This window comes from Pteropus alecto, unplaced genomic scaffold (assembly GCF_000325575.1).
Source record: "Pteropus alecto unplaced genomic scaffold, ASM32557v1 scaffold86, whole genome shotgun sequence".
NCBI classification, from domain to species: domain Eukaryota; kingdom Metazoa; phylum Chordata; class Mammalia; order Chiroptera; family Pteropodidae; genus Pteropus; species Pteropus alecto.
The window spans coordinates 26,812,550-26,837,829 of NW_006442109.1; the positions used below are offsets into that span (position 1 = coordinate 26,812,550).

At 36.8% G+C, this 25,280-nt stretch overlaps 1 protein-coding gene across 1 annotated transcript in view; it reads right to left on the bottom strand.

Moving 5' to 3' along the window:
- The window catches only part of STARD9 (StAR related lipid transfer domain containing 9), a 101,230-nt gene that overhangs the window by 32,239 nt on the left and 43,711 nt on the right, over nucleotides 1–25,280 (bottom strand). The window contains exons 4-16 of the mRNA XM_025038756.1: nucleotides 19,415–19,531; nucleotides 18,244–18,276; nucleotides 18,093–18,154; nucleotides 16,542–16,654; nucleotides 13,476–13,545; nucleotides 12,000–12,072; nucleotides 6,907–6,974; nucleotides 5,093–5,190; nucleotides 4,439–4,648; nucleotides 4,173–4,270; nucleotides 3,207–3,284; nucleotides 2,691–2,762; nucleotides 212–391 (exon numbers count right to left, since the gene is read on the bottom strand). Coding sequence (XP_024894524.1) covers nucleotides 212–391; nucleotides 2,691–2,762; nucleotides 3,207–3,284; nucleotides 4,173–4,270; nucleotides 4,439–4,648; nucleotides 5,093–5,190; nucleotides 6,907–6,974; nucleotides 12,000–12,072; nucleotides 13,476–13,545; nucleotides 16,542–16,654; nucleotides 18,093–18,154; nucleotides 18,244–18,276; nucleotides 19,415–19,531 — 1,272 coding nt within the window. The remainder of the gene's footprint in view (nucleotides 1–211; nucleotides 392–2,690; nucleotides 2,763–3,206; nucleotides 3,285–4,172; nucleotides 4,271–4,438; nucleotides 4,649–5,092; nucleotides 5,191–6,906; nucleotides 6,975–11,999; nucleotides 12,073–13,475; nucleotides 13,546–16,541; nucleotides 16,655–18,092; nucleotides 18,155–18,243; nucleotides 18,277–19,414; nucleotides 19,532–25,280) is intronic.

The following is a 25,280-nucleotide window of genomic DNA, read 5'->3' on the forward strand; positions in this document are numbered from 1 at the left end:
CTGAAAAGCAAATGATTATTCTGATTTCCAGTCTTCTGCTCTATTCACACAAAAGCCAAACAGGTCACAATTAGTTGACTAGCTCAGTTTCCTGAGGGCAAATCTGAAGGAAGTTCTGTGGCATCTGTCTCAGACTGCTGCCCCTGGCTTTCTCTCCTTGACCTCTGGGGCCAGTGGCTCAGTAAAAGAGGGTATGCACAAGCCTGCTCACCTTGAGGTGATAGAGCACCACACCTGTGCTGAGCACATCGTCCTCCAAGGCCATAAGGTGTGGAAGGCTGGAGTCAATGACCACCCCAGCCCTCCTCCTGTTGATGTCCACTCTGTAATGCTCCATGAGGGCCTTCCACTCATTCCACTTCCGGGTCCAGTCTTTAGTCAGCTGGTCTATCTGCACAGATAAAGGAGATGGTCTCAGACAGCATGGGAGCAGACTTAAGGTCAGATGTCATCCTGGCCCAGGTCCTCACAGTATTACTTCTCACTTTCCTCACTGTTACTATTCAAAGCCCCACACAGGCCCTTGCACCTCCTGTGTGAGCACTCTGTTTTTTAAGTTTTCTTCAAGAAGCAAGTGCCATTTTCATAGATAGAAATTCCCTCAATTTTTATTTTTAAAGTTTTCTGCAATAAGCATGTATTGTTTTTATAATTAGAAAAAGAAATCCATAAATGTTATTTTAAAAAATTGATTGGGATGTTAGTCAGACAGCTATAATTACCCTCTCCCACCCTCCTTCTATGTGATCCATACTGGGAATCCTTTGTGATCTAATACTTCTTTCTCAAGGTGCAGCACCTCGAGTTGTATTATAAGTGTGTACATGGCTCAAAGACCCACAAAACACCAAGAGAAGTCTCCCCAGGGAGAATAAAGACTATATGAAACTGGTCTGAAAGACCAGGTATCAGGATCAGAATTTTAAAAATAAATATAGCAAGGTTTAGAGGCCTTAAGTTAAGACTACCTGGGAATATGAACAAACAATATTAAATGCAGAGTCCTTTTCTTATGGTGGAAACTGACACCTAGGAAGGGAGCTTATCCTGGGACTGGAAGAACTGAGGAACCCAGGAGAAGAAACTGGAGTCAGCTAAATACTTCTCTCAAACGAAACACTTAAGAAAAATGAAAGTATGCCAAATTTAGGTGCAAGTATTTTATGTACCTAACAAACATCATTTTTAATGTTATAGTAACTGAGTTGAAGTTTGAAAACCACAGGCTACCCGTATAGGGCTGAGTTAAATTGGGAGCTGGCAGAGGCGAGCAGCAGGTCATTCCGGCTTACGGTTTGGCCAACCTGGCACAGCAACCTGGAGGCGCCTCTCCTCTGGTGAGCTCTCATCATCGACTCCTACACTGCCTAAGGTCATAAGGCCAACAAGTGGCAGATTCAAGTCCAGGTCTTTTGGCCTGTATAATGCAAAAATTCCAATAAGTCTGGAATGATTTTGACTCTTCTACGTCATCTCTTATATATAAAGGATGCTATTTTCTGAACCAAAAATCAAAACATATGGTTCAACATAGAATTTTTGAGAAACTCCTGGATGTGTGATGTAGTCCTAGAGTTTAGTTTGGGCAACAAATATTGACATACCCGGGATACTTTAATAACAGATAAAATGATGCAAAATTACACACACACACACACACACACACAAACACATACTGGAAATTGGGACATTTGGTTGCAAGATCTAAATCTAACCTGTCACTAAATGCCTGCTATTTCTTCCTTTTAAATGTCTCTGGAAATCACCACTTAATCTAATCTCCCAAAATGCCTTGTCTTTGCCCTCACAGGGTCATGACAGCAGTCTCTTTCCCGGTTGGTCTCTCTGCTTCCAGTCTTCCCCTCCTATATACAACTGTCATTTTAATTTCCCCACTATACTCTTTTTTTATATCATCAGCCTGGTTCAGAAAGCTACGATCAATCCTGTTATGTCAAGTTTAAATCTCCTAAACTGGCCCTAACCTTACCTCTACTACTCTCTACCATGAGCACCTGTTCCAGCCTGCTCAATCTTTCTCACACTGTATGCTTCCGCATGGCCTCCCATAGTTCCATGGCTTTGCTTGTTATCCCTACCTCACCCAAAATTCCTTACCCCTTCCACCTATCAACAAACACTATCAATTCTTCAAGGTCTAGTTCAAGTTTTCTGACTTTCAGCTCTAGCAATGTAATGCCTGCACTGAAAATTCTGAGCCATCATGATTTCTTCCTTCCCTAAGCTCTTTCATCTAACTCATGTAGTTTATTACGCTTAAAAGTTCTATAAATGTGTTTCCAACTAGACTGCAAGCCACTTGGGGGCAGGGACTTCTTTGTATCTCCTGCAGTATCATGCTGAGCACCTATATGGTGCTCAGTGAATACATATTGGTTGGTTGATTTACTGACTGGAAAATAAATTTTATTTTCTAAGCTACTGTCACTATCCAAAGGGAGTTACCATGAATCTTCGAAAGAACAAAACAAAGTCAGAGAGCTGGTCACCAGCCCTTCAGACAAACAAATGCCCCACTCGAGGCTCAATGGAGGCAAAAATTGTCTCTAAACTAGACAGAACCTCTCTGTCCTGATGAGGGAGCAGCCCTGGCCCAGAAATGATGGAAAGAAATCAGACTTGCTCCCAGGATGATGTAAAGCTCAACTGAATCCACCTAACACACTCACCTTCAATTCATTCTGCAGAACCAGCTCTTTTAGATTTTCATCCTTTTCCTCATTCAATGAACTGAAGTTTCTCTGCACAAAGAGAGAGATCTGCTTTGTGGGTCCCACCCTTAATCTTGTGAAGGAAGATAAGGTGCAGGCAGATAAAGGAAGGAAAGACTTTATCGTTAAAATCAGAAACAAATCAGAAGCATAAGTATTTGGACACGAATTGGCATAGAGAAGAAGAATTCAAAGAAATTTTCCTAGAAGGCCCCATTCCCTGTATCTGCCCACACAGAGAATAAAAGCCATTTAGGCAAATGCCCTTTGGACAACAGAGATGATATAGTGAGAGGATGCCCATCCCATGTGAAACTACACAGGTAATCAGAGCAATTCAAACCGTTCTATCTTTGCTCCTGCCCATGCTCTACAAGCATCACTTAACTGAGAACACAAAACAAAGCAGGGCTCAGATCCTATGCAGAAGAAAAGGGCCTCCTGAATATAGACAAGTTCTGAATAGTGGCCTACCAGTTCGAAGCTCAGCAGCATGGCTTTCAGTCTTCTAATCTCTTCCCTGAGTTCTCTGATGAGCTTTATATTTGCATCCTGAAACACAGAGACCTCAGTCACTACTGATTGATATCAGGCCCCAAAGGGCTTTGAGATGCTACATGTTATTAGCTTGGAAGAAATGGGGCAGTCTTCTCAAAGTGTGGTCCCAGAATCAGCATCAACTTCACCTAAGAATTTGTTAGAAATGCAAATTCTGCCCCCAACCAACACCTACAAATTGAGAAACCCTTGAGGACTGGGGCCCAGTCGTGGTTTAACAAACCCTCCAGATGATTCTGATACACACTAAAGTTTGAGAATCACTGCCTTAGAGCAGGAGGTCAGACAGGTAACACAAATGACAGGGCATGTATAGGTAGCAGGTGCTAATCTTCCTGTACTGTGACTAAACTTAGTACCTGCCTAATTACACAGACTTTTGAAACAGTCCACAGATGGGCTATAGCTATCTGGTCACCAGTTTGTGATCCCTGCCCTGGAACTAGTCACTAAAATCACAAAGCACAAAAGGAATTTTTGAAATCTTCTATTATTCAGCTTTCAAAACAAATGAATTCATTATATACCTCTTTTAGTCCAAAACAGAAAAGTCACTGAATTTGTATAGAAAAAGAAATACAAGCGTACATCAACATAAACTCAAGATAAAAGCAGTAAAGACAGAAACTTTTAAACGACCTTTCTTAGAGTAGCAATGGTATACTATTTAGAGAAACATCTAAAATTAATTATTCATAAAGGTTATAAATGAAGTCAGTAAATATATGAGAAGGGTATGACTACTGGAAGGATTTCACTCCCTTATCATTTGGAGAACAAGTCTGATACATTGGGGTGAGTACAGAAAGAAATCTATGAGAGAGAATAAAGGAGAACTTTGTGTAAAATAAACCAGACCAGAACTTCGGATGAAGATCTCACCTCATTTACCCGAGGCTTGTTGATGATGTTCTTGGCGTTGGCTGCATATCTCAATGTGCTCATGGTCTCACTGTAGCTAGTGTGTGCAGGAGATACAGCTGAGGTAAAAGGAGAAAGTTCAAAAACGCACCAGACTCTCCGACCCAGCCCATAACCATTTGCCTTACTGCTCTTAGCCATGCTGTATGAGAGACCCTTGGGCATGTCCCTTTCCCTGTGGCAAAGCACTAGCCCCAACACAGAACCAACTCCAGCATCCCACTCACTGGCAACCATGATGGTTTGGGAGTTGCCTCCAAGGCTATCCTTCAGCAGCCAGGTCAACACAGAGTCCCGGTATGGGATGTAAGACTGCCTCCGCGAGGGTGCCCCTCCACTGCTGGTCCCAGAAGGAAAGCTAGGCATTCCACTGCCACCACCATCACTGCTTACACTGTTGAGGCTCTGGCAGCTGCTGAATACTTGAGAGTTCTGGGCTTAAAAGACAAAATATAATAAAAGTGGAAGACAGGAATTCCGAAATAAATACATTAAAACAAAACAATGGTTGAGGAGCACAAACTTAAGTATCACACTTCCTAATCCCTTTCTGTATATGATAGGATGCTTTAAGTTTGAGCCCTGAATTAGACTTGGAGGATTTGAGCCACACAATTTTTTAGTCTCCCTTCATTCTGAAATGAGAATGCTGGAATGATGGTCACGTTGTGTTCTAAAACAATAGACAAATATCGATTTTATGTCTCAAACCAAAAGGTAACTATATCAAAAAAAAAAAAAAATATGTCTCAAACCAAAAGGTAACTACATAAAAAAAAAAAACCTATAACTATCTACCCCATTTTGACAAAATGAAAATACGTGAGTTATTTTCCAAAGTCTCTCTCCCACTCAGATGATTCAGTCCATCAGCCAAATACCTAAGGTGGAGATGACAATTCCTAGAGTCACAAGAGACTTGTTGATATTGGCTCCTTCAGTAATCCGGTCTTTACAGTAACTGGGATCCGCTCTTTCACTAAAACAGACAATAAAAACAACAAAAACAAAAGCAAACAAGATGATATTATCCTTATAATGCTGTTCAAAGACACTATCCATTATGTTGTATATCATGTAAGAGATCCACATAATTCAGTTCTGGAAAAAAATGTTACCATCTTGTAAATTCACTGGCATTCTTCTGCTCCTCAAGCAATAAAAATCAAATAATTCATTACATTTGTGTTTTTATTTTGGCTGCCAGAGCACTCCCAGTTAAATGTAATACTCATTTACAATAATGATTTTAGCATAGTTTTTTGGCATAATCACTTCCACTCTACTTTTATTGTTTAATTTCACATATTAATGGCTTTGTGGTGTCTGTGTCATTAACTATCAACTGTCTCAAATTCCTTTTTTATGTAAATGGAAACATTAAAAATTACACTTTTGATTGGCTGATATAGTTTCTTCCAGACAGCACTTATTTTTTAAGGGAATGTCGTATCATATTATTTAGCAGTTTTTTTTTTTTAATTAAGTTTATTGAGGTAACATTGGTTAATACAATTATATAATTTTCAGGTGTACATTGTAATTTAACATCTGTATATTCTATTGTGTGTTTACCACCCAAAGTCCAGTTTCCTTCAGCTACCATATATTTGATCCCCTTTACCCACTTCATTCTACCCCTACCCCGCTATATTTGATCCCCTTTATTTCATCTACCTCCCCTCCTCCCCCATCCCCTACCCTCTGACCACTAGTCTATAGTCCATGTCCATAAGTATCTGTTTGTTTGTCCTGCTCCTTTGTTGCTTTTAGGTTTATATCTCACCTATAAGTGATATCATGTGATTTTCAACTTTTTGTCTGGCTTATTTCGCTTAGCATGATTATCTCAAGTTCCATCCATGTTGTCACAAATGGCTGTATTTCATCTCCTTATGGCTGAGTAATATTCCATTGTATATATGTACTACAGCTTCTTCAGCCAGTCATCTATTGTAAGACACTTTGGTTGCTTCCATTTCCTGGCCACTGTGAATAATGCTGCTATGAACACTGGTGTGCAAATATCTTCATGGATATGATTTTTTTAAGTTTTAGCAGTTTTAAAATAAGAAAATTTCCTTATATCATCTTATACTTTTTTGTGTGACCGCACTATCCTCAAGACTTTCTTTCTGGATATGTTAAGTGACTATAATTCATGCTTTCTTCTAATACTTAAAAGGCAGTATCTTCTCCCGAATATCACAATTTTTTTTAAAGTATTTTTTTTTTAGTAATGTACAGAGCTACATAAAATCAATACTAAGTCAAAGGAAAACAATATGCTAACTCAGTTACCTCTTCTTAGAGTAGTGGTTTTCAATCTTGGCTATACATTGAAATCACCTCGGCAGATTTAAAAACTACTGATGCCTGCACTCCCTCTGACTCCCACTATTAATCTGATTTATTTGGTCTGAGATGCAGCTAAGCATTGGGTCCCAGGTGATTTTATTGGGCAACTAAGATTGAGAACACCTGACATAAAACTTTTCGGCCTTTGGAAAACTATAATTTCTTAACCTAGCATTCAAAGAATGTGTTGGGGTGTTTTGTTTTGTTTTGTTTTTGTAATTTTCTCAGGATGACTAAAATGTGAAAAAGGTTGGAACAAGTTTATTTTCTGTAAAATGGGCAAGAACAAGGTCATTGTCAAAGGAATAATTCCCTTTGGCTTTGAAATCCTAATTACCTGCCTGCTAGGTCCACAAGGTTGATCTTGCTAGCGATTTCAGAGGGGAGGTTGTTCTCCAGGATTGCCTAAGGAAGAAAACACATTTAAATTAGCTTGTCATTTGGAACAATGTGGGTTTTTTTTCCCCTTAGACACCCTCCTAACCAAGGTGATATTTTGGATTTTTAGCCAACTCACTCAAAAAATCTGTATTTGAATGTGCTCTGATCCAATCAGTGAGCTGTGGGTCCTTACTTCATTAAAACTATGAGCAGGACTTCTAGAGTAGGCAAATCCTCACAAAGTTGTCTGAACACAATTTTCAGGTGCACCAGGAATTTTAGAACAATTTACCAAGCAAATGTTCAACTTCCCTCCAGGAGGCTCTGACTCTCACTCCTCTAAAGAGATCCACAGCAGGTGGGGGGCTCCTGATGCAGGTTCGTCTCTTGTTAATCTGAGTCACAGCATGTTACCTTGCGAGGGCAAGCACCTTGCCTTTATAAGCCCTATTCTAGGAGCATCTAGCTCTCAAAAGCAAAACTACTTTTCTTTCTTTTTAAAAAAATTCAATACGGGGTTTGGGGGAGGTTTTGTTGTTTTGTTGTTGTTGTTGTTTTAATTTTGTACATCCATCACCAAAATCCAGTTTTAAAACATTCCCCAAATTCCTTTCAAATCTGCCTGCCATCAATCTCCATTTCCATCCTCAGGCCCAGGCAAACAATCATCAACTTTCTATCTCTATAAATGTCTTCTGAGGATATTTCATACAAATGGAATCATACAATGTCTGGCTTCTTTCGCTATGCATAATTATTTTAAGATATGTACATGTTGAGGCATGTATAAATAGTTTATTAATTTTTATTGCTGAACAGTATTCCATTGTAAGAATATACCATGATTTGTATATCTAGTAACCTCTTGATGGACATTCTGGTTGTTTGCAGTTTTGAATAACAACAAATCAATTTTGTCATTTATTACAAAATATGAACACAAGTACAAATATGAACAGCTGAATATTTGTGTACAAGTCTTTCTATGGACATATACTTTTTCTTGGGAAAGTATCTAAGAGTAGAACAGCTAGTACTTAAGATGGAAGACAACTTTTATCCAAAGTTGTACCACTTTACATTCTCACCAGTAATGTAGTGTATGAGAACTCCAGCCACTATACATTTGCACTATTTAGTATAATCATTCTTTTTAATATTAGCCATTTTAAAAAGTAGGCATTTCATTTGGTTTTAATGTGTATTTCCCTTATAATTAATGATGTCAGGCATCTTTTCAAGTGTTTAATTGCAATCTGTATATTTTCTTTAATAAAGTGTCAGTTTATATTTTTGCCCATTGTTTTGAGCTATTTCCTTATAATTGAGTTTAAGACAGTTCTTTATGTGTTCTGGATACAAGTCCTTCATCAGATGTATATTTTACAAATAAATTCTCCCAAGCTGTGGCTTTATTTTCATAACAGTATCTTTCAAAGAGTAGTTTTAAATTATCTTAAAAAAAAAAACAAAAAAAAAACTTTGCCTAATCCAATGTCACAAAGGTTCTCCTATGTTGTTTTCTACAAGTTTAATAAGGTTTTACATTTATGTCTATGACTCGGTTTGAGCTAATTTTTGGATTAAGTGTAAGATATTCATCAAAGTTTTGTTTTAGTTTTTTTTAAACATATGAATATCCATTTGTTCTATCACTACTTGTTGAGGAGACTAGACATTCTCCACTGACCTGCCTTTGCAACTTTGTTAAAAATCAGTTCTAATGATCTGTTTATTTACCATAATATTAATGCCACACTATCCTGATTAGCTTTATGCAGTATATGGTTTATCCTGGAGAATGTTCTTACTTTTAAAAATAACAAGTATTCTGTAAATGTTAAGTGGAGTGTCCTTTAAATGCCATGTCACATTAGTTGATAACATTGCTCAAATCTTCTATATCTTTGCTGATTTTTGTCTAGTTGTTCTACCAATTATTGAAAGTGGGATACTGAAATCCCCAGCTATTGTCATTGAATTGTCTTTCTCTTTTCAACTGTCAATTTTTCCTTTATGAATTTAGAGCTCTACTGTTGGGAGCATATACTTTATAATTGTTATATCTTCTTGATGTATAAACCTTTTATTATGAAATGTCTGTCTCTAGTATTTGTCTTAAAATATATTTTTTTGCCTAACAATATAGCACTCTAGCTCTCTTATGGTTACTATTTCCACAGTGTATCTTTTCTCATTCTTTTATTTTCAACCTATCTGTATCTTTGAATCTAAGGAATGTTTCTTATAGACAGCACATAGTTAGGTCTTGCTTTTATCCAGTCTGATAATCTGTACCTTCATCCATTCACACTTAATTAGTGGTATGTTCTGAATTATGTCTGTTTACTTATTTTCTCTCATGATTGTTTTGTTCCTGTTCCCTTTCACTGCCTTGTTTGTCTTAAATAAGTATATTTATTGTACCATTTTAATTTCTGCCAATTTTTAATTATATTTTTGAGCTACTTTCTTAGTGGTCGCTCTATAGATCACAATGTGCATCTTAACTTGTCATGATTGACTTTAAAATAATACTAACTTAATTCCTATAAAATATAGAAACTTTACTCCAATATATCTCTTGCTCCTCACTCCTTTGTGTTATTACTGTCATATATATGATAATGTATATTTGATGCACAACATGGCATTATTATTTGTTTTACACAATTTTATTCTTTTAATGACATTAGAAGAAATGAGAAGGAATATATTTAAATAGCCTTTTATGCTTACCCACATATTTACCATTATGAGCACTTTTCATTTCTTCCTACAGACTTAAATTACTCTCTGATACACTTTCTTTTAGTCTGAAATATTTCATTTAGTTTTCTCGTAAAATAGGGCTGCTAGCAATGAATTCCATATATTTTTTTCAATCTAGGAATGTTCTTATTTAATCTTCATTTTTGAGAGAGTTTTGCTGCACAGAAAAATCTTGGTTCACAGTTTATTTTCTTTCAGCACTATGTTTTCTGGGGTCCATTGTTTCTGAGAAGTCAGCCATTAATCATGTAATTACTCTCCAGTATATGATAAGTCATTTTTCTCTAGCTGTTTTTGAGATTTTTTCTTTCTCATTCAACAGTTTGACTATGATATGTCTAGGTATGTATCTTTTTGTTTATTTTACTTGGAATTCTTAAGTTTCTTAGATCTGTAGGTTAATGATTTTCAACAAATTTGGGGATTTTTTTCAACCATTATTTTTCAAATGTTTCTTATGTCTATTCTCTTTCTTTTTGGAATTGCCATTATATTTATGTTGGCAGACTTGATGTTCCACCAGTCTGTGTGGCTCTGTTCATTTTTCTTCAAATTTTTTACTTTTCTTCTTCGAATTGGATGATTTCTATTGGTCTATCCTCAAGTTCACTTCTGCCATCTCAAAACTGCTATTGAGTTCCATTAGTGACATTTTCATTTCAGTTGTACATTTCAATTCCAGAATTCCCATTAAAAAAAAATTTTCTATCATTTTACTGAAATTCTCTCTAGTCATTATCATCATGTTTTCCTTTAATTCTTTAAACATGGTTTCCTTTAGTTCTTTTAAACCTATCTATATTAGCTGCTTTGAAGCCTCAGTATGCTAAATCCAACATCTAGAGCACTAAGAGTCAGTTTCTATTCTTTTTTTGCCCCCTAAACATGGGTCACATTTTCTAGTTTGTTTGTTTTGCATTATCTAATAATTTTTGGCTGAATACTAGATATTTTAGATAATACACTGTAACAATTCTGGATTCTGATTTTTTCCTATTGAGGGTGATTGTAGTTGTTTTGTTTGGTAATTTGCCTGACTAAATCTATCTCCCCCACAATATGCAGCCAAAATCTATCTCCCCCATAATACGCAGCCAAAAAGGTCTCTGCTCAGTTTTTTCCCTTACTTGGTTTTTAATTTTAAACTTGACTTCTTAGGGGCCATCCTGTATCTGCATAGCTTAGAGTTAAGCCAAAGATTGATCAGAAATTGTAGTCAAACACATAGAGCCAATAAGAATTCTATTGTCTGTTGATGGATCTATGTATGAGCTGAGGAATGCAATAAAAGTTCAGGTAGTTTTTAAGTTTATCCCAGCATCCATTAGCCACAGGGCCCTTCTGTGTCTCTTCTGCACAAGTATGCAGATTCTGCCAGTCAGTGCTGCGTGGCTGGCTTGAGCCTGCTTAGTCTCTGCTATGCATGTGCACAGCTTCTATTTCTCAGGATATGTGAGAATCTTATCAAGCCCTCTATGGCTATAGCATCTCCCAGAATACTTCATAAATCCCCAGATAGTCTTCCAGTTCATTCTTGCCTGAAACAGACCTACAATCTCAGGCTAATGGAACTGCTTGCCCTTCTTGTTCACTTGCCACTGAGATCACCACTCTGATGATTCTCCAAATCAACACCTCTGGCAGTGGCAGCATCAGAGCTGCCAGTTTTCACAGCATTCCCTTCCCTGATTGAACTCCTCACTGACAGAGACTGGGGTGTAGGTAAGGATGGGAGCAGCCTAAGTCAATACGCCATACATCTGCGCTGTTCTTACCTGCAATTCAGTAGTTTTCCTGAATATATACTTCTCAGTTTATTACATGCCTGTGATCTATTTTTAGAACAGAGAAGTGGTTGCTTTTGATAGTTTTGTCCAGCTTTATAGTTGCTTTTTAGGGATAGGATTTGTTGACCTCTTCATTCTATCATAATAGACATGAATCTACTTTTTCACTTTAATGCTTATTTTTATTTCAATCTTGCTTCTCATTTAAAATGCCCATACTGAGATATAGATACAAAATGCATTAAAATGTTAACAGTAAAATATAAGTAGAAGATATTTTGATTAGTCTTTCTAAAATGCCTCTACTCTTCCTAGGTATATAGCTTAATACACTGTATGTAGGTCCTCTTTATATTTGGTCATTATCAGAGGGCCTATAAATGGAAGGGTAAGAGAGAAAGAAAAAAGTAGGAAAAAAAAAAGACAAGAAGGTGGTCAGAAGGGACAATGAGAGGAAGAAAGAACTAACCAAATATAAGAGGCAACTAACCTGTGTGTAGTGGATAGTGAAGACGGCATGAGATCTGCTGCTGGCCTCATGAACATGGGTGGCTGCTGTGATTCTGTGTGTACAAGGCAAGACAGGACAAGGATTGTTTATGCATGGTGAATCCATAAGGATACATGGGGAACACAAGAAATGTTAGTGCTGAGGTTCACAGATGAGAATCATAAAACATCCATAGTTATTCCAGTACAGTTAGGAAAGTAGTCCAATGAGGGCAGCAGCAGCACTTTAGGTACTGTTATCTGAGAACGAATGGGAGTGTATCGTCACACTAAACTACATTAGAACTTTTTTTAAGCAATAGAAGCAAAAATCAGAGTTGAAAAGGGGAATACTGAAGAGTCATCAACCTGGAAGAATATCCCCAAGACAGACCCATTAAATAAGTGGAGGTAGAGAGCTTGCTGGAGTAGAAGCCTCAAAGACAGGAAAAGTTGTGATTAAATAGAGAATATTAATCTTATAGTGTTAGAAAGTCCTTTGAAATGAGATCTTGAATTAATCAATGTCATGCTTAAGCCAGATGGAATTCATAGTCTCCCTTAGAAATTTATTCCACTGTTAAGTCAGGAGAGGCTTCCCTTTATCTAAATCTAAGTCAATCATGTTCAGTTTAAGACCACCTAGTGACTTCTGTTCTCAGAGGAGCTAGAGAATTGAAGAAGAGAGTCAAAATCTACAAGCTGCTCTCATGATTTAAGGATAAAAAAGAAAGGTGAAGCCTGACACTTTAAAAGTCAAGGAACTCAGGGTATCCAGGAGAGCAGAAGCAAGTACCTCCAGGAGTTCCATGACACCCAAGGAACAGAAGGTTCAATTAAAAATTTTTTTCCTTTAGGTCTATTAACTTGCACCTGATATTAATAGCGTAAATAGAAGTCATTAAACTTCCCTTGATATCTGTTCAGGTATATACTAATAACATTCTAGGTATTTCATAGTAATTAACATAAGTAAATTTATCACAATTTACAATAGCATTTAGGAGAGTCAACAGCACTTAGATTTTTCATAGCAGATTCAAACACTCTTTTTGGTAATCTTTACAAGTATGCAAAACTAAAAGAAAATGGTTTTCTGAAACATTTTACACTGTATCAATCCTTATCTCTATTAAGCCCAAGGAGAGAACAACGCATGCAAGAATCTATTCTTTGATTGAAATAGCAGAAGTTGTGTACTGTAAGACAAAGCACTGAGTAAACCTCTGGGCTTACTGCCTAGTATTATTATATCCAAAACAAATTCAAGCTTCATTATTAGTGAGAAGAACAATAAATCTGAGTCACTGAACCTTATCCTAGGTACATTACTATTCTGAGAAAGACCTCCTGATTGTGAATGTGGAGAGATGCAAAGAGAAGTATTGTTATAATCATCATATAGTCTAACGGGGAATGAGAACACAGGAAGAACAATGAGGCTGAAAAGAATGACAGGAACAAACAAACCTGTTACCTGTTTGCTATTCCCTCCTCCAAGAGTTGAATCACTTGCTCATAGTTGGTAACTACATGTTGAGACAAACCTATCAGATTTGTGAGGGAGAAAAAGATATTAAATAAAATTTTTGGTAAAGTTTTCCTATAGGTCTTTAACTTTATCATTCCTACTTCATATCATCTAATAGACATGGGGGAACTTGCTACATTCATTTAGATAACAATCAACAAATATTTATTGGGAGCCTACTATCAGGCATTATGATAGGTTCTGAGAACACAGGTCTCTTCCCTCAGAGACTATAGTCTACAATTCACCTAGTAGTTATAATAACAACAACAAAAACAATAACAATAATTCCTTGCAATTTTGCTATGTAGGTTAAAAAAATTTCTTTATATATTATTTCATTTGGCCCTCACTAAATTCCTAAAGTATACAGATGCTATCTCCCCGCAAAATGACAGACTCAGTTTGGCATAGAAAATATACAGTATACATATCCATATCTTCCCACAGTTTATGATCATGAGAAGTTATACTATATAAGACAATTGGGCCAAGTGCCACAGGAGTAGAACAGATAATAAATGCTAAAGAGATCAGAGGAGTAATCAGAGCAGGTTCCATGGAGGAAATGAGACTTGAATTTGGCCACCGTAGAACAAGCAGGATTTCAATAGGTGAAGAGTTGCTTAAAGACATGGAAGTAAATTTTTGTAACTGGTTACTGACCAAATTGAAAAGGTCCTTTATAACCATGCTAGAGAATCTCTATATTAGAGACTCAGGAGCAAGTAAGTTCACAGACTGATTACTGAATACAATTACACTAAAAATTAGCAAAGTAATTTGAACATTAACTAATGTTTTTTGTATTAAGGAATTATTATTATTTTGATATGATACTAGATTTGTGGTTATTTTTTTAAAAAATATTCCTTATCTTTTAGGGCTACATACTAAATTATTTATAGATGATGTGACATCTGGAATTTGCTTCAAAAAATATAAGATGGGGAGAGTGGACAGGAATGTATATACAGCAGGACTGGCAAAGAGTTAATGGTTATTGTAATGGGTAGCGGGTACATAGAGATTCATTATGGCAGTCTACTTTTGTATATGTTCAAAATTCTCTATAATACAGAGTTTTAAAAATTTAACCAAGGACGGAGACATTCTGCTTTTGGTAAAAGCAAATTAGATATTATAAGCCAAACCTTCTACTAAATACTATTAGAAAAAGCTGGATATGGGAATATATCCAAAGGAAATGAAAACATTTACTCCAAAAGATATCTGTGTCCCCATGTTCATAGCAGCATTATTGACAATAGCCAAGACATGGAAACAACCTAAGTGTCCATCATGGTTGAATGGATAAAGAAGTTGTGGTATCTATACAAAATGAAATATTATCCAGCCATTAAAAATAAAAAACAAGGAAATTCTGCCATTTGCAACAACATGGATGGACCTTGAGGGCATTATGCTAAGTGAAAATAAGTCAGAGAAAGACAAATACCATATGATCTCACTTACAATGTGGAATCTGAAAAAAAAAAAAAACCTCATAGAAAGAGATCAAAGGTGCAGTTACCAGAGGTGGGGGAGATGGGGGGATTGGAGAAAAGTGGTCAAAAGGTTATAAGATAATTAAGTACTAGGGATGTAATGAATAACATGATGACTACAGTTAACTCTGCCCTATGATACATATGAAAGTTAAGAAATTAAATTCTAAGAGTTCTCATCACGAGGAAAATATTTTTTTTTGCTTCTTATTTTGTATCTATATGAGATGATGGGTATTAACTAAACTTATTGTGGTAATCATTTCACGATATATGTAAGTCAAACCATTATGCTGTACACTTTAAACTTACATCTTAAAAGTGGAAAAAATTTAAAAATTAAAAAAAAAAAAGAAGAAGGTCCCAAAACAACAACATAAAAAGCTGGATGAAATACAAAAGAAATCCATGTGCAGACACAGAGGAATAACCAGATAGCAAAAGAATTCCAGGCCATATATTGGGAGAAGATGGAAGCCTAGAGATAAGGCCAGCATCCAACTGGCTCTCAGCAACATAAATGGTATTTCTGTTGTTTCTAGGCTGCCATTTATGATGGAATGTTTGGGGAATAACTTGGGTAGCAGAATCAGTGACTGGCACACCTACTGAGTCAGCCACTAGCCATGCCCTGATCAGAAAAGAGATCAGTTCTTGATCTGTCATGTCCCTCTCTTTGTCAGGATTTAAATTAGCATATTGCTAAGAGAATAAGAGCATAAAATTTATAGGTTACTTCTTATGAGTGGCCTGAAAGGGCAAAAACTTCCTCCACAAAAGAACCCAACTTAATAGCAAGACCTAGACTAATGGAATAAGACAGATAATACCAAACCAAACACCAAACATCATGCTTGATGAGGAAGCAGCTTAGACGCTGCCCCATGTCTGACATCTCCCCATCTCCCTGTTGCCACTAATGGAAGAGAAAGTACCCCAAAAATGAACCTAACTGGACTGGGAATCAGTCCAAGACCTGCTGGATTTGGCACCACAGACCCAACCTTTTTCCATGTCACTTGCCCCCTCATTCACCATGCTTTAGACAAACTGACCTCCTTGAAACCACTAAGCTCTTCTTTCAAGGCTCCAACTCCCTCTACTTGAATCACTCTTCCCCTTACTACACCATTCTTCTGGCTCCTGTATCACCTCAAGGTTCAGCTTAAAATGTTACCCCCTCAGAGTAAGCTTTTCCTGACTGCCCCATGCAAACAGGTCACCTACAATGCCCAATGTCCTTTTCCATCACTGAATCTATTTTTTTATTAGCTTTTATCACAGCTTGTAATTAAGTGCTTGTCCTGACTCACCTCCATAAGACTGTAAGCTTGCTTGTGAGAGCAGAACTGTCTTTTCTATTTATCAGTACATAGCCAGTGTCTAGTTCAGTAGCTGGCACAGAGTAAGTATCCATTACACATTTATGAATAAATTAGTGACCATTAGGAGAGTTTCCCCAGCTCCGACCTGGTCTCAAGCATCCAGGACCACAGTGGCTCACCTTGTACATAGGGCCCCATTTCTGGGTGCTCTCTGACCCGCAGGCTATAGGACTTTTTTTGAACAGATTGCTTCAACAGATCTCTCACTCGCTCATTATAGATTTCCAAAAAACTAGAGACATGCAGAAAAAGGCACATAGTTAGATTTTGAAAAATGGTGATGTCTTTTCAAAATTAGATTTTGAAGTAAGTGGGAAAAACACCAAACTAAGAATCAGAAGGTCCTAAAACTTGTTCCAGTTCCATTTCTGATAGTCTAAGACCTTGATCACGCCAGGGTTCCCCCTTAAGTCCCTTTCTACAAGTGTACAATAGGGTTTTTGGCACTGGTTATCAGCACTTTACAATTTTAGGTTTACAATGTCAGTGTTGATTCAAGTTTAACCTTCAAGAGGCTATTTCAGTATGATTTTAGGGTATGCTGCCACAAACCTGTGCCTTGATCAGACCACTACAACACAAAGTCTACAAGCTTGTTTGTTAAAGTAGTTTTCAAACAAGATCTTTGAGCTCTCTTATTCTGTGAAGGCATCTCAAGAGCCAACACTGCGCAAGGATGCTATGTGATAAGGATTCTAGTCTCCACCCCAAATTTAAGTAGGACAATTTTCATTTTATCTGTTTTATACACTGGGATTCTGTTTAAGTCATGCTCTATCTAATAGCTATCTATTGGCATTTTATTCTTTTTAAAAATAATAACAGCTACAGTTCTTTATTAAAATCAGTAGAAACTTTGATAAACAAGAAAGCAGGCTTCACACAAAAAGGTCTTCCTGACCAGAGCATAAATGCTTGCCTGTGCAGCCAGCAGTCAGAAAAAAAGGCTCCAGCTCAAAGCTGAACTCTATGCACACTCTTCTTATAAATTATTTCTCCTTAACCTTCTCATATTTAGACACAGGAATCCCACATGTCTCTTAGAACAAGGGTTCCCAGATTTCATGTGGGTGATAAAAATGTTCTTGAATTAGATAGCGATGATGGCTGGACAACCTTGTAACCATCAGGAGGCATCACTAAACTGTATACTTTAAAAGCATGAATTTTAAGGTATAAGAATTAAATCTCAATTTTTTAAAAAAAAAAAAGGACATTGAACACCAAAAAAAAAAAAAAAGAATACAGAGAATTAAGGGTAATTGGTAACCTTCTGCCAACTTTTCCATTATAGTCTGGTTAAAACTTCATCTTGGAGTAGCCAGTACTAGTCTGGAAACTAGAGTTTGGGAATGACTAACCTGGAGAACACCACAGTGGGTGTCTGGAAAAAAAAATCCTAAAAGTTAGTATAAAACTGTACAGAGAGTAAAGGAAAGGAAACTGACAGCTAGGGCAAGCTGGTACAAAAGAGATACCTGCTTGTTAAGCCTGAGGATAAAAACTTAAGTTTCCTACAACCCAAAAACCTAAGTATGTTTCTCATCTCCCTGTACTGCAAGATATTTCTGCTGTGACTTTTCTCCATTCCTCTGGAGGACAGCTGAATATGCTAGAATTTGGAGTGAAAATAGGAACATTTTAGGCTCCAGAGCCTAAGAGGTTCTTACCTTACTTTTATCCTACAGGAAGAAGGCAGTGGGGCATAGTCTTCCTCCCTGAGGAAAAGACCCTGAACAAACCAGAGGGTTGGAATTTTATTGAAGGGAGTGTACAAAGGAAACCTACTTTGACAGAATCCAGTCAAAAGAGAGTCTATACCTCACATATCCGTGGCGTCAGCCCAACAGAGGCCTGGAGAACAGAAAAAAGGAAAGCATTACTGTTCACTCACAGTGATGCTCTCCCCCAACACCCACGAACCATCCTTAGCACGGGAATAGGCACATGGGCTCCTTGTGCTAGCCTCTTCACTTTAGGGAGTTTCACCAGCAGTATGCAGAAGACTTGATTTGCCAGTGCTCTCAGGAGACAGTCATGGGAGGAATGTACCAGTTTAGAGGGAGATCACCTCCACAAGAAGGAAGACAGAAGAGGCTAGCAAACCCAGATACCTGCTTTTGTGCAAAGAAGGTTACACCTTTCTTGGATTAACCAGTTTTACAACTGTGGTCCCTCCCAGAACCTATCTCCTATCCCTAAACACACAGGAGGACTAGAGCATATGGGTGATTAAAAAAAAAAAAAAAAATTTTAGGGAGAAGTGGCTTCTCCTTTCATCTTGGATCCCGTGCTAACTTATACTCAGGTTAAAAGCTTTATACCTCTGGTTTAATGGCATTTTCTTCTTTTAATTTCAAATATATAAAATCACATTAATATGGACATAGTAAGCAATCACCGTAAGACCAGGCAATTAGATAAATGGGAAAAAATGCTAAGCAATAAGACATTTTAATTTAAAGTGATATCCCTGCCCCTCGAGATCATCGCACTAAGGGACTTCTAAATCTAAAACAAAGAGGTATTCTTAGGGAATTCTACCCTTGTAATGTCCATGATAATAAAAAAAAAAAAAAGAAGGCTCTCATAAGTCCCACGCACTTTTGAAAGCTCCCATCACAGTGGCTAGATTTCCTGCTTCTTTCTAATACTCAGGTCTAAGACACATATCCTCATATTTGCAAAGCCCTAGCCAGCACTTAAGATTTAGTAAATGATATGAGAAATTCAGAAGGACTGACAAAAGGTCTGCTTCATCAAAGGGAGTCATAAAATTCTAAGGTTTATCAGCATTAATAAATGGGGCTAATTTTCAAAGTTTACCTTTCAATTAAAGTGCTGAGAAATCCATTCTTAATATAGAAGAGGGCCCATTAAATCTTGTTAAAAGGTGACTATGAAACTCACATTCTCCCAGTGGCAAGGACAATGCAAGATTCAGGCTTGCTGTGGCATTAGGAAGATATCTCATTCCAATACCAATACTCACTGGAGTCCCCAGCATGGTGTACGTCTTCCCGGAGCCTGTCTGCCCATAGGCAAAAAGGCATATGTTATAGCCTTTGGCAGCTCCAGACAGTACCTCAGTCCCCAGATCCTGGAATATCTGTAACAACAAAAGTAGAGAGCATGTCACTGTGGTCCTTCTTCCCACAGCAAATTTAGAATTATTTTTTAATCTAAAAATATTACAAAATGTTTCAAGCATATATGACTATAAGTTCCCCACCATTTCACAAAAATCAGCTCAGTTTCAGAAAAAAGATTACTAAGAAAAATTCATTCATTCATTCGGTCATTCAGATACTTTTTAAAGTGCTAACTGTATGCTGGGTACAATGCTAGGTGCTAAAATTGATATGGTACAAAATTGATATGGTCCCTAATTTTAAGGCAAAGGGCAAACACATGCAAGCAAATAGTGAAGAAAGACCATGCACATTCTTTTTCCTTCTCATTCCAAGAAAGTGTTTTGTACAGTTAATCAGACAAAGCTACAATGAAATATTGCCCAGAACATTTACAAATTCAGTCTCAAGACACCACAGTGAGGATGTTAAGCCCAAAAGTTAGGGAAGTGTTTTCCCTATGGGTCTCTTTTCTATATGCTTCCTCCTCAGATTGATCCTAACAGCTGACTGGTTCTGTTGGTCACTCATCTCTGTGGTAGCCAGTTTTAGTGAATCAGAAACAGCCAGAGGTCCTCATGTGAAAACCCCTATACAGTATTCTGTGTAATGCCAGAAAGTCCTGTTGGACTCTGTTAGGCAGACCCTGGTCTCTGGAAAAAAACAGTCTGGCTCATAGGGAAGGCAAAGTTTCCCAGTTCGACCAGTCCTCAATAGAATGCCACATGGACATCTGCATCCCATGGCTATATGGTGGACATCTATCCTTTGTATTATTGTTTCTCAGTATCCAAATACTCTCCCTATTTGGGGGGAATCTCTGATTGTGTCAGTCTTGGTAGAAGCAGGGTCCAACCCTCCATGACAGAAGCCAGACAAGCCAGATACTCCTCTCCACCTCCTGGCAGCTAGAACACTAACCTGTGAAATAAGGCCCACCAAGTAGGTGCTCCCACTTGGATTTGGAAAGAATGACATAAAAACAAAATGACTGGTAAATTCTCACTGGGTAGCATCGAGTCCAATAGCAGTGCATCTTGAGCATACAGTGGTACAAGTGTCAAGGGTGGTGACCAAATTAGGTTTCACCTGGCTTCTCTGCTAGGTAAGATCCCATGGTGTCCTACTTATTTTTCAACTTTCAGTTCAATTCTGTGAACTACCTGATAAGTTTCCAAATTGGAATGCAGCTGTTACCTTTCATAGCTGGGTGATCTTGAACAAGTTACTTAAACTTTTAAGTAGATATTTTATAGATATATCTATATCACAGGTTTGTTATAAAGATTAAGTGAGCTAATACACATAACTAGGGGCAACAGGGACAAAGATAGGAGTTGCTGATTCAAACCCACATTACCAGGTTCTATGTTTTAGCAGCTGCAGCTATGCTTCTTGGCCAGTGAACTATTTATGTTTTGTTTTGCTTTTGTTTTTTTTTTGTTTTTTTTTTAAGGCTTCCAATATTCAGACACAGGGCCAAAAGAACCTGGGGAATAGTGAAAGATGGGGGTCTTGAATCATTCCCACCCACCTGCCCAATCTCCCTCCCAGCTCTGTATTTCTCTCTCTCCATTCGCTCACGTCTATGTTAGCAAAGCTGAAAATCTGGCAGGGTTTTCTTTGACTCCTGACATTTGTCTGGGTTAAATTCCCAGGGACTGAAGAGGAGGGGTCATTGCTCTTCGTCAGACCACTTGAGTTGGCTGCCATCCACTTACTAGTTAGAAGATGTTCTACCTTTCTATTGCTCCAACAGGAAGTAAGAACAGAGCAAGGCCACATCTATCCAAATGTTATTTCTTCTCACTGCTCACACACAGCTCAGCAGAGTGAGCTCAGCAGATTGTAAAGGAAAACAACAGAATGTTACTTTGTCCATGTCTTTATCCAAATTCAAATAATCACCCAGAGGTTTTATGAAAAACACCTTTGAAGATACCATTTTTACTCAAGAGTAAAACATGTCAATAGGCAAAACCAATAGGCTTCAACCCTGGAACGGGTGGAAATGTTAAGATGAAGCTACCGTTTTTCAAGAACTGTGAGGCTTAGCTCATCATAAGTTCCAGGGAAAAGCACAGCCCTAGATAGAGTACAACAGGGCCAGAGGACACCAGGGTCCACTCTCGCCACGATAATATAATGAAGGAAATGCAAATAGCTCAATGTAAATACCAAGACTAGTTGTAAAGCTAAAATAAGTCACCGAAAGGCAATCTAAAGCTAGAGAGTCCAGTTCAGGAGGAGAGATAAGCAGTGTGACTTTTTTTCTGGAGTAAAAGTAGCTGAAAGCATTGAATACACAAATTAACTATGTGTAATATAGCACTTCCAGCATTTTTAAGTACTAGATATGGGACAGACCACTGGAAGCTGTTGTGTGGAGACTCCCGACATCTCAAGCCAAAACAAAAAGATCTACCAATATACATTGCCTCAGGGCAACTGAATCTAGGAATCAGAATTTTTTAAAAAGTTCTCAAAAGAATGAAAAGACAAGCTACAGACTGAGAGAAAATATTTGCAAAAGACATCTGATAAAAGAATACTATCCAAAATACACAAAGAATTCTTAAAATGCAACAAGGAAAATAATTAACCTGATTAAAACATGCATGAAAGATCTGGACAGACGTGTCACCAAAGAAGATATATTCATAGTAAATAAGCATATGAAAAGATGTTCAACATCATATATCACTGAAGATGCAAATTAAAACAAGGAGATACCACCACACACTCATTAGAATGACCAAAATCCAACACACTGACACTACCAAATACTGATGTAGATGTGGAGCAACAAGAACTCTCATGCATTGCTTGTGGGAATGGAACAGTCATTTTGAAAGAGAGATTAGCAGTTTTTACAAAACTAGATACAGTGTTACTATACAATCTGAGCAATCACACTCCTTTGTATTTATTCAAAGGAGTTGAAAACTTATGTCCACACAAAAACTTGTAGACAAATGTTTATAGCAGCTTTATTCCAATTGCCATAATGGGAAGCTGCCAAGACATCCTTCATTAGGTGAATGGATAAATAGGTGGTGGTACATCCAGACACTGGAATATTCAGTGCTAAAAAGAAATGATCTATCAAGCCATGAAAAAATATCGAGGAAACTTAAATGCATATTACTAGGTGAAAGAAGCCAATTTGAAAAAGCTATATACTGTATGATCCCTACTATATGACATTCTGGAAAACAAACTATGGAGAGAGTAAAAAGATCGGTGATAGATGGAACACAGAGGATTTATAGGGCTGTGAAACTATTCTATATGATACTACAATCTTGTATACATGTTATTATACATTTGTCCAACCCATAGAATGTACAAAATCAAGAATGAACCCTAATGTAAACTATGGATATTGGGTGATAATGATGCATCAATCAATGTAGGTTCGTGGATTGTAATAAATGGACCACTCTAGTGTGAGATGTTGATAGCTGGAGAGCAGAAGGTATATATGCGATCTCCCTGTACTTTGTGCTCAGCTTTGTTGGGAACCTAAAATTGCTCTAACTAATAAAGTCTATTTTTAAAAAATAAAATCAACAAGATAAATCTTAAGGGATGGACTTCCTCAATATTAGAAACATTATCGACAAACCCTTCTTGAAAACTGCTAGGATCAACTATTGTCACTGGAGATTTCATGATGACTGTTTAAGGTCCAAAAATAATGGATGCCCCGTATTTTCCTAAAGGAACTTTTCGCTGAGAATTTTTGGCTTGTTTGCTTTTGATAGTCCTGTAGTTCTTTCTATTATATATCATGTCCTCTAAACCCCACATAGACTCATAACAACAAAAAAAAATCTGTGACTTCAATTTAAGATAAGAGTTCAAATCAATGAAATAAATATTGATTTCAAATACAGGTCTCAGAAACTGTTGAATCAGTGAGAAGAGGGACATTTCAACTGCTGGAAACCATTCAAACATATGTTTTCACTAATGCTAGTAGTTACTTAGGAAAACCTCAAGTAACCCAGAGTTGACTTATTTACACTTCTCATCACATAGAGACACTGAAGTAAGGTTGGTACTATTTGTGGTTCTACTGGTTTCTCCAAACTTGTGGTAGTAGTATAGAAAAGTAAGGTTCAGGGCCCACTATTTTAGGGAGAATATTCATGTAAAATATATAACTTAATGGGGGCTTAAACTTGGAGAAAGGGCTTAGAATGATTTCTCTTTAAAAACAAAATTTTTTTTTCAATTACAGTTGATTTCTCTTCCTTTAAACAGCTATACTTATAGTGTAGTGGTTAAGAACACAGACTTGGGAACTTTCTAGGTTCAAAGACTGGCTCTTTGGGTAAGTAACCTTACCTCAGTTTCCTCAGCTGTGAAATAGAGATTTTAAAAGTACCTTAAACTCATAGGGTTACGGTTAAGCATGTAAATACATGTACAGCCTTTAGAACAATGTAAGCACTAAAGTAAGCACTAAATAAATGCAAACTTTTACTGTTATTACATATTATCGTTTCCATTTTTCTATATAAGAACTACTCAAAAGAGTTATCTTGCTCTGTGGTACTCTCAAATATTTTAAGGGGAACCATGTGCTTATTTTGGAAACTAGATACCTTAACACAGATACCATAGTTAATAAGTCCCAACTTCACACAGATATCTTCTGAACAATTTCTACCTTCTATCCCATTAAAAATTTATTTCCAAAAAACCTCCAGAAACCATTAAATTTAAGTAAAAAAATAATTAAAACTCTTTCTTCATACCTTGAGGGTTTTCCTAAGGCCAAGCTATTATCCTTTCCCTTTTATAAATAAGAAAATCATGTCACTTGAGATACAAAATACATGAAATTCTCAGCCCTTAATACTTTTCCACAGAAAGGTTTCTTTTACTTCTGGCTTCCTTTTTAAAAAAATTGAGGTATAACTGACATAACATTATGTTAGGGATACAACATAATGATCCAATATTTGCATATGTTGCAAAATAACTGTCACAACAAATAAGTTCAGTTAACATCCATCACCATACAACTAAAAAATTTTTCCTCATAATGAGAACTTTCAATATCCTCTCTCCTAGCTACTTTCAAATATGCAGTACAGTATTATTAACTATAGTCACCATGCTGTATATTATATGTCCATGACTTACTCATTTTATAACTGGAAATTTGTCTCTTTTGACCCATACATTTGTTATGAAATAAAATTACTATTATAAACTAAGATTTTCACACAGAAAAGAAATTCTTTACTAGTTTTTTATTATTCACCTAAAGAAATATTTATGAGAAAATGGCTTTACATTCTATGATGTATTGTGCTTAAATGGATTTTAAATATTACTTATCTCTCTTGGTCTATAACTCCATTGTTAAATTAAAAGGATTACACTAAAAAAAAATTCTTTTCTTTTAGTAAAACTGTTAATACAGTAATATCATCTTTACTGACAAGAATCGGTATTTGAATATTCACTGTGAGAATTAGTCTTATAATGTTTTATATAAATATATTAAAAATAGGAAAAACACAAAATGCAAATAAAAATAATTACTCTACTTAGAGATAACCATTGTTAAAATTTTGGTATATAGATTACTCTTTCAGACTTTTGTTCTATTCCTAGATAACATCTAATGTCCCTTCCAGGTCTTAAATTCTAATGTAAATATAGTAATTAAGAACAGTACTTGAACATAATGAGGAAACTATACTGAAA